The sequence below is a fragment of the Nelumbo lutea genome, chromosome 8, assembly GCF_056320005.1.
Source record: "Nelumbo lutea isolate HS-2025 chromosome 8, American lotus-T2T, whole genome shotgun sequence".
Classification (NCBI taxonomy): Eukaryota; Viridiplantae; Streptophyta; class Magnoliopsida; order Proteales; family Nelumbonaceae; genus Nelumbo; species Nelumbo lutea.
The window spans coordinates 57,375,902-57,386,486 of NC_142691.1; the positions used below are offsets into that span (position 1 = coordinate 57,375,902).

A 10,585-nucleotide genomic window follows, 5' to 3' on the forward strand; every position below is an offset into this window, starting at 1 on the left:
AAGATATTATAAGAAAAAGCAATTTCTTTGAAGAATTCTGAAGCTTCAGGATTGCTTGCATTTTTGTCAGGAAATGGTACCTGTTGACTCATCTCTACAATTCCACCTGCATAATGAGCGATCGGACCAAACATATCACCACCAGTTGGATTTCCATTTTCATATAACAAGCCCGAAGTGTGACCCAACTAGAAAGCTGAGACAAGGGATATGCTTATAATAACAAGAACCGGAAGATCAAATATTGACTCTAAACCCAGGCTAATGCCAACAATATTGTTAGTTCCATGCCGTGTAGAACTTGACATAGATAGTGAACGTATAGGCTCAGGCTTGTAATTGGTGTAATACTTAGTGATCCAAACAAAAGCATAGGCTGTGATGATTCCAACCAAGCCACACAAGGCAAAGTTCAGCCAACAAGTAGACTTTAGATGCAGAGTGTATAGGCTCAATGCTAATGGCTGGGATGTAGAGGGTTAATTCCCAACTATCATTTAGGTGTGGAGTATGGAAAGGTATTCATGAACAATGGTTTAGACTTTAGATGGTTTTACAAGTTGAGAAGTAGACTTGGATCCAGCTGTGTAGACTGGATCTGCCTCAATTGACAACTTCAAACATACAACTACAACATACAGGTAGTATCTTTGGAGAGTAGTCTAGTGCAGGCAAGATATGGAAAATTAGTTTGTTTTGGACAATTCAACTTGTGAAATCTCAAACTCCAGTCTTGATTAAAATATTCATGGGGCATATGGAAACTACATGGAAATCAAACCAAATTGGCATGCCTCTTCAAATATTGTTGATATAATAGTATCTTGTAAATTATCTCTTATAAATGTAATGACAAGAGTCCTCTCCCAAATCAATAATTAATCAAAAAATATACAGCAGATGTTTAAATCATAATAGTCTAAGGACTTAGAGCTGCTAATGGCTTGGGTTAGGATAGGATAGACCCCTTGCCAAACTGATAAAAAACGTCTACACCCAAATTCTATGGGGTACGTTAGTATATGCCCATAACTGATCATATATTATTAATTTAGATTGGATGAAGTGTTTATGTAATCAGATTTAGATTTTGCAATCTACATTCAATTAATAATAAAATAAAATAAAAAAAATAGATATTTATATAAAATTTTGGATATGTTATTATTATCATTATTATCCTTTAGAATTATTATGTACAAAGCATATATACCCTTATTAGTTTTTATAAACTCACATAATCACATAAACCAAGTGCAAAATATTTAAAAGTGTAGGAAAATCATTATTTATTCCACAAAAATGCCCTACCAACCAAAAGAACCAAAAAAAAAAAAAAAAACAAAAACTAGAAGATATTAAGTGTGCATGATCGACGCTTCACCATTCAAGTTGGTGACACTATCTGACTTCCATGTTTTTAATGATAAAGTGAATAAGGTGTAGAGTGTGGAAAATGTTGGCCCTAATTAATTTAAGATGACAAGGAGAAACAGAAAGGTGGAGGAATTCATACTTAAATCTCTCTTCTTTTTTAACAAATTAAACATAGATATATTTGAATCTTTGTGGCAGAAGGTGCCAAGTTTAGAAAAGAACTGTGGACTTGTGGACCACTCAACATAGTCTTATTCATGTTAAAACAATTTTGTGCGCGCGTCTAATCTCCGAGACAAACTTACCAATCAGATAAAAAAAAGTTCTAACATGAATATAATTTCATTAGATATTTCCTCAGTGCCAACCGCTCATTCGTGTCCGTCTTTGTCAGGGCACGGAGCCAGGCCCAAGAAGAAGTAATAATTGTTGTCTTACAAACCATTATTGAAAACAAAATTGCGACAGGAGATCACATTCGATCATTTGGTACCGCTGAAATCCTTTTAGTTTTTAATTTTTTTGGGAAAATTTCAGATCAAAATGTGTTAATGTAGTTCTTACCGTTAACAATTTGGCATTCATCTAATCACGTGATGATGTATAATTTAAAATTTTAAAAAAATATCAAAATTATTCTTTAAAATAAAATACTGTTCATCATCTTCTTCCTCCATAAGATGAAATAGTGCCCAAACTCGCTGTTACAATCACTGCGCTCTAAGCATGATATCCACCCACATAATTGAGAGTGATTATTCGAAGATTACTGGAGTAGAATACCATAAAGAGTTAGAGAATGAAGGATGAGACTTTGAGTAACGTAAGAGTACATGGAGGAAACCGGAGCACTGGCAGACATAGTGCGGTGGCGATTTTTCTTCACATTGAAAATTTGCAGACCCATCAACTTCATTCTCGTAGTATGTCCTGTGTGTTGCAGAACATCTTGCTGCTCCTGAATGGATGAATGCCTTGTTCATAAATCTTAATAAAAGAAGGAGAATGGAGTAAATAGTGTAATATCAAATAATAGTTTAATTTTTAATAAAAATTAATCAATAAATTATTATAAAACGACATAATTATTAAAAGTAATTTTTTAACAAAAATACAAAAAGTACAATAAATTAAATTTAGAAATTTAAGCAACAGTAATTTAATCTCTAATAATTATTAAATTTTTTTTGTTATAAAAATAAATTTTATACACAATTATTGAAAATAATTTTATCACAAATATGCAATATATAATTACTTAAAATACAATAAATATTAGTTTAGTGTATTTTCAGCATAATAAATATTAGTTTAGTATGCATAAATCCCTATGTCTTATTTTCATGTTCCAATGCAAGCCATTGCCATCTTTTTCCTTTATTCATCTCCCATATATTTAATTCTTTGAAAGGTAGACATACCGATTTATCTTATTCAGCAAGTTCAAAACAATTAATAGTAAAATCTTACCTTACTTTCTGGGCTTCTGCATTCTTCCCATTTCACACTATTTACTCTGGTCCAAGTATTCCAAACCTATGCTTTTGAGATTCAATGGACATATACATACAAATATTGATCTAAGGAGGTTGAAACCAAGCATTTAACATTCTTTGCTGAAAGAGAGGTTTTGGAAGGAAGAAAGGTATATTTTGAATCTTTCGCATCAAGGGTTCAACTTAGAAACCCTACTAATTAAAGTATTTGAATTGGCAAGTTATGGCAGTGAGATCAAATTGTTGGGGCCAAGAGGAGGTGAATTGGTGTTGATCATTGAGCAAAACAAGACTTTGTTTACATATTAGAGCATCCAAAAATTAAACAACTAGAGTTTTGATCGTGAAAGGAAAGAATGCTTTTAATAATGCTTGGAAGAATGGTAGTTGGTCAAAGTAACATTGACAAATTTCAAATAATCAATAGTATTAATGGTATGGATCTATATAAATTAAATTTTTCTTAAAATTAGAGAAAAAATTTGCAATAATCCATTATGAACCGCCCCCTCCATCCCCGATGGTGAGCGCAATTATCCGTCCAGTTTATGTGTGCCCAACGCTGTTACTCACATCTTAGATGTCACAGCAGAAGAATGGCGTCTGGTAATGTCGATTCTCATCATACCAATGCAGATGTATCCTATGTTACATTAGATATTAGTGTTCTCAGCAAGGAATTGGCTGCTTCTACCCTCAAAGATCTTGAAGAGCTTACTGGTAAGTCTTCGTCGTCCTATAGTTCATCTTCTTGTATTCATAGAGTCCCTGAGAAATTTCACAAAATAAACCAATATGCCTACGTGCCCGAGTTGATAGCTATCGGCCCTAATCACCATGGTAAAGAAAGCTTGCAGACCATGGAAGAGCACAAAAAGCGATATGTTAAAGCACTTCTCAATCGAATATCAACAACACAAGAGTCAAATTTTAAAAAGTTGGGGGAGTTTTTCAATATTTTATGTTTCTTAGAAGAAGAAATTCACAAATCCTACTCAGAAATCAGTAAAATGAGCAGAAATGATTTTTTAAAAATGATGTTATTTGATGGTTTCTTCATGATCGAGCTTTTCCTAAGGAGTGCAGAGGTGAAAAAGGATGAGACCGATCCAATATTCAATACCAACTGGTTGTATGCAAGTCTGGTCCGCGACATGATATTACTTGAAAATCAACTTCCTCTGTTCGTTCTTGATAAGTTATTCGTTAAAACGAAGTCGAAGTTCTCTGGCCAACATGAAAATCAGTCACTCACAAGGCTTGCCCTTCGTTTCTTCAAACCTCTAATTCCAAACGACCAACACCTACTTTTAAAGGCTTCCAAATTTACAAGTAGCAAGCATTTGCTCGATCTGGTATACAAGGTTCTGTTAGATGATGTGAAATATTTGCAACCAAAGTCGAATCCAGGAGGGAATCTATTGCTTAGTGTGACAAGGCTCCGACGGGCTGGGATCAAGTTCAAGAAGGGTCACGAAGAAACAAGTTTCCTGGACATCAAATTCAGTCATGGGGTGTTGGAATTTCCACCAGTACATATTGAAGATCACTTCGAGGTTCTGCTAAGAAATCTAATTGCATGGGAGCAATGCAGTAATAGTCGCCCCCTTCATGAAGTCACATCCTATGCTTTCCTGATGAATAAGCTAATTAACACCACGGAGGAAGTGGGATTTCTCTGCCACCGTGGAATTATCACCAATTACCTGGGTGGCGATGAAGAGGTCTCTTTACTCTTCAATAATCTCTGCAAGGAGGTTACCCTTGTTAATTTTTGCTATTCTGAGGTCTGCAACCAGGTAAAATCTTATTGCAAGAATCGTTTGCGTGTGTGGCTACCGACTTTCATAGGAAACTATTTCTAATGGATAATATTGGAGGGTCGACTTCTGGCGTTCAACAAAATAGATCACCGTCTGCTCTTCCGCAATCCAGCCCCATGGTGACCTTATTTCATATCAAAATCCTGATGTATTTTATTACTCTGCATAGCTAATCAGCAGTCTGTGGGACTGGGATTCCCGCACTAGTCTTTCAGAGTATTGTAATAAAGATAAGACTGATTTATGTATATATGATGCATTAATTTCTTTTATCAATGGATTATTTTCTACTTTATCTAAGATTCTACACATTGCAACTTCATTTCTCTTTGTATCTTTTTATTTCACTGTGACTCATAAATTTACTCTTGTTAGGGAAACCTATACAAACCTTTCTCTTCTTTTTCCCTATCTTTTCTTTCAAACTAAATACATCCTTAGGGATAACTTATTTTCAATTGCTTTATCAAGCATTAATATAGTTCAAGAGTGAATTGTTTAAATGCCAGGATAGGGAAGAATTACAAAAACCTTCCCCAGATTTTCATTCACTTGCAATCCTATAAGCCTCCCTTCTGTAGGGTCTATTCGATTCGTAGAAATAGAGTCTTGGAATCAAAATGGTCCATTCCAATTCTAACTATTTGACTAGACATAATTAGAATCCTATTTCCATAGTTGATTTTTTAAGATGAATAAAAAATATTTAAAAAAAAAGGAAGAGATAATAAGGAGGAATATATCGGAGGTCTAAAAATTTGAAATAAATAGGCCCCTAGTTTATTGCAAAAAAAAAAAAAACAATCAAGAAATAATCTATGACTTATGCAAAAACCAACAACTTATAAAGCACAAGCCCTTACTCAACCAAAGAACCCAACAAATATACCAACCAGCAACCAAACAACCCCACCCGTCTTCCCAATACCTAACAACACCTTGAAGAAAACAAGCAAACATGAACTACCCTCACACTCTTGAAACCTTTCTTTCCATTCTTAATCCATTTATCTAAATAAACACCCAGTTGCGCCCATATCTTCTTACAACCTGGGAGATCTCCAGTTTATACATCAAAATGTCATCCACATCATTGGGTTCATCAGTGGCCATGCCCTCCATTCCCTTGGGAATGAGAATCCAATTTTAATAGGTTCCTATTTCCAATTTTGATTCCCGTTTGCACCAAACAGGCAAAAAGAATAAATCATTTTAATTCCAATTCCGATTCTAATTCCAACAACAAGTTAAACACACTCTTAATTTTCAAATGTAAAGACTTAATACAATAAGGACCCATTTGATCTATCTTTTTGGGAAGATCTTCTAGTAGTTTTTGGCAGTCAAAAGATGTATTGAGCTTTTGTATGAAGATTTGAGCAATTTGAAACATGTTTGGCAAACACGTGTCTTTCCATGCATCTTTCCATATCTTTCCACATGAGATTAAAATATGAATGGTGCGAGAAGCTTCATTTGAAACTTCCCGAAATCATACCAAAATGGGTTTTTCGTGTCTTTTCGACATTCTATTTTTGAGCAACTAGATCTTCCATGCGCCAAACAGAAAGACCAAAAATCGATCTTCCTGGCTTGTAAACAGCTGAAAGACCACATGGAAAGACACGCCAAATGGGCCCTAATTTTTCTAAAAGAGAGATAGAGTTCGGCCTCCCCTAATTTATGCACCTCATTTTCTATCCCCATCCTTTCTATTCATTAAACCTTATCTGGTCACCATTCCTTTTTCGGTTATATCCATGGCATCCGTAGAACTTGATGAAGATGTCAGCATCCTTCCTACAATGAAATAAGGCCCCATTTGGTTTGCAGAAATAGGGGTCTGGAATCTGAATTGGAATAAGCTACTCCAATTCCAATTGTTTGTTTGGATGGAATTGGAACATTCCCCCATTTGAAGGAATGGCCCTTCCCTACCTCTCCCTTGAGAATAAAATCTCATTCTTACTGATTTTAATATCAATTCTCATTTCCATTCCCGTTCGAACCCAATAGACTATGGAAATGAATCAATCCAGTTCGGATTCTAAAAGATTTGAATTCCGATTCCAATTCCGATTTCAACTGAAAACCAAACGTACCCACAAATTTTTCCAATAATAATAGACCTCCATCACTGTCTCTTTGACATGTCGATATTTGTCCTATATTATTATTAAATACTTGTCTAGACGTCTAGACCGATAAGAAAAGTCTAATACACTTAAAAATATATTTCTTTCTTTTTGCATTGTCCCTCTTCATTCATTTTCCTCTTTCCACGTTGTTTCTCTTTCTCTTTCTCTCCCTCCCGGACCCATCACCTCTTTCTCTCCTCTCCCTCCCGGACCCATCACATTTGCTTGGCATATAATAGATTTGAGTTGATAAAATCACTAACAAAGGCCTTTGGGGATTGGGGGATTTGAACTGGTTGGCATTGTTGAACATGGGCATATATAGCTAAATGCTACGAATTAGATTGGCCCATGGCTCTAGATTCAATAAAAAACTGGACAAGGTTGTCGGACTGGAAATTTTATGAGGTTTGCCTTGAAATTATTGAATCTGACACTGACTTTTCTTTATGAACTAGACGAAAAGTCAGTATTCGTGTATCGCTGTCCCTCTGGATGACCAGTTTTATCTGCTACAGGAGAAAGCTGTATGCAATACTGATCATGTATGCAATACTGATGACGATCCCAGGAGAAAATAGCTCATGAATTTCCTGAAGCACCAAAAAGAAGGAAACCTGAACCTCTACAAGCAAGTCTTCCGTAACTAATTGTTAAAAGAACCTTCACCAAACGAATCCTTATTCCGGAGAAGTCTTTTTAGAAGACCAATGGCGAAGACATTCCCCTTCCTTGGCAAATTCCAATCTCATTAGAGCATGTGATAACTTACCGGTAGCTGGTAGGTGAATGTGCACTGTACATATTTGTGTTTGTATTCCTTTCAAACTGAGCCTAAATTTAATTAGTATTTGATTAACCAATCATACAGTAGAATACATATATACGTAAGTGGTTTTAAAGTTTTCACCAAAACTTTTTTTTTTTATTATTTTGTCCCATATAGAAAAAACAAAAATTTCTTTAGGCTTTTAAGTAAGAGAGTATAGACATTTGCTATTGCACAATGTATATGTGCAATAATGAAACTGAGAAAGTATTTCCCTTTTGGAAATGAAAAATCTAGGAGGAATAGATATTAGAATCAAAATTGAGAAACATAGTGGGGGTTATGGAATAATTCAATTACATTATATTGAGAAAGTTGAAAAATTTAAGCATCTAAGATTTAAGAGAAACTTGTATATCTCACTCAACCATGAAATCTAAATTCATAACCTTTGCAAGGAGGCTAAATGGATTAGAGATTGTGGCTTATTCCCATGCATCTAATGTACAATTTTCTTTTTTGTGATACTAAAGAAACTCTATCAAGAGCCTACATTACTACTTACAGTAGTAAGTCTAGATATAAGTGTAAGACATGAAGATGTTCAACAATTAATTTAGGATGGAGTTATCATTAGTAGTGTATAATCGATTAGTTCGATTAGAATTGAGGACCTAACTGACTATTCGGTTTCACGATTTTCTCTAACAAAACTGAACCAAATTATTATTTTTACTATTATTTAGTAATTTTTGCAATAAAATACTGTTAATAAAAATGTTATGCATTTTAAATTTTCATTAATGTTTATCATTTTTAATGAGTTCATTATGCACAATAAAGGTCTCAACTCATAAAAATTATTAATTAATTAAAAATTTATTAATACAAAATTATCTAATAATATTATTAAAACTATCAACTAATACTTTTATATTTAAATTTCTTATTTTTATTTAATTTTTGATATTTTTTATTATTATTTAGTAACTTTTGCAATAAAATACTATTAATAAAATGGGTTCTACATTTTATATTTTCATTAATTGTTTTCATTTTTAACTAGTTCATTATGCCTAAGAAAGGTCTCAATTCATAAATTATCTAATAATATTACTAAAACTATTAATTAATATTTTTCATTTAAATTTCTTATTTTTATTAGCATTTATTAAGTATGATTTTTAAGTGGAATTGAAAAACATTTTTAATTTTTATTAAGTTTTGTTAATATTTTCTTTAGTGAAAGTTTAATAGACTCTTAAATTAAGAATTTTTTAATTGTTTAAACTCAACCTATTTATATTATAACAACTCTCTCTCTCTCTCTTATGTAATAATGGCATGCATTAAAATAAGAGTCCTTAGAAAATCCAAAGATCTCTCTCTCTCTTTCTATAGAGTTAGAAAATAGTTCGTTAGCCTTATAACCTCCGATTATAAAGAGAATCGGCATAGGAATCAAAATGGCATGCCAACCTCAATTGTTCCACTCTTTTTGGATAATAATAAATTATTTGGTGAGACCAGATCTGTTGCTCACACAAGGCATTTTACTCACGCCTTACATGCACATCGTACCATGCATTGGGAAAATCTCCCATATTTATAAGTTATTATTTATTGGAGATGTTCCGTGGATGTGCATGCAAGACACCCTTATCCATTTTTTACGCCAACAAATTCATCCGCCTAACAATTCATACTCCCCTGTTGGTTTTATGTCAAGAGGGGCTGTTACTATCAAGACACCCTTTTCTTCCTTTACTGACAAACCTTGATGTGCAATCTTCACTACACAAGGACAATAAAAACCCTAGTTTTGGGGACAAGAAGACTGGAGTTGACCTCACAATAAAAACCCCAGTTTTTGTTCCTTTCGTTTGGATTACTCTTTAGAAGAGGTGGCCACTTTATGTAGGGGGCGTCCTTGATCGTCATCAAGATCTCTGTCCGCCTTGTGTTCAACGGCGTGTAATCCGTCCGAACTATTGAGGGAGCTCGGGACGGTTGGCTTGGCTTCGCCTCTCAGGCCTGGCTTTTTCTGTCGCCTGGGTTGGAGAGCTCGCCTTCTCTTTTTCTTTTTTCAACCCCGCTTTCAGTTCTTTGGTTGATTTCTTCCTCCGTTCTCATGAACTTGTTCGCGAGCTTGAGAAAATCGGCCACGGTTGTTGGCTGGCTGGCCACCATGTGCCATTTGAATTCTTTGTGCGTTACCCCTCTTTTGGCCGCTGCGAGCTGTACCGCGGGGTCTAACCGTGGGATCTGCAAGCATGCTTCATTGAACCGCTTGATGTAGCTCTAGATGGGTTCTCCTTCTCTTTGGGTTACCCCAAAGATACTTTCCTCGGTTCTGGGGCACCGCTTGCTGGTAACAAAGTGTGCGGTGAAGATCTACACGAACTGGGCCCAGTTTCTTATTGACCCGGAAGCTAGGTTCCGGTACCAGGTGTGGGCCACCCCCCTAAAGGTGGTGGTGAAGGCCACGCACATGCATGACTCACTGGCCCTAGCGAGGTGCATTTGTGATTGGAATGCGTCGACGTACTCGTTGGGGTCAAAGGACCCATCATACTTGTTCAGAGATGGAAGTTTGAAGTCTCTGGCATGGGGACTGCCAAAAGTTCTGATGAAAGGGGGGAAGGAACTGAGAGAATTGGGACGATTTTTACCTCGTCCGAGCTCGTCTCTTCCTTGCCTCTGAGCTCGGGTAGGACACGGGTAGCAATTCGGCGACTTCGCTGGCACCTTCTTTGAGCGGGCCTGGTGCTGGCACTACTGGCCTCCGTGTTGCCGAGCTCGATGGGCCCGGAATGTTGACCTGCTGCTAGGGCGCTGAACCGGTTCTCCGTGAGTGGGAACTCGGGCTTGGAGTGCCGAGGTGATTTTGTTGGCGAGGTTCCTGAACCACCTGCGAGCTGCGAGGTGGGGGTGATTTTTCTTTGCTTTCGGCCTGGAGATGAGGCCTGGCTATTAGGGGGG

The 10,585-nt window shown here is 35.9% G+C and overlaps 1 protein-coding gene across 1 annotated transcript; it reads left to right on the forward strand.

Annotated features, from left to right (window-relative positions):
• Nucleotides 1-3,363: 3,363 nt before the first annotated feature.
• Nucleotides 3,364-4,996, forward strand: LOC148844350 (UPF0481 protein At3g47200-like). Its single transcript, XM_088959209.1, has one exon. The coding sequence runs from the start codon at nt 3,422-3,424 to the stop codon at nt 4,736-4,738; it is 1,317 nt and encodes a 438-aa protein (XP_088815335.1). The 5' UTR covers nt 3,364-3,421; the 3' UTR covers nt 4,739-4,996.
• Nucleotides 4,997-10,585: the final 5,589 nt, after the last annotated feature.

What these genes read in the sequence shown, in the direction of transcription:
- LOC148844350 (XM_088959209.1), top strand. Translation starts at nt 3,422, where the DNA reads ATGTGTGCCCAACGCTGTTACTCACATCTTAGATGTCACAGCAGAAGA.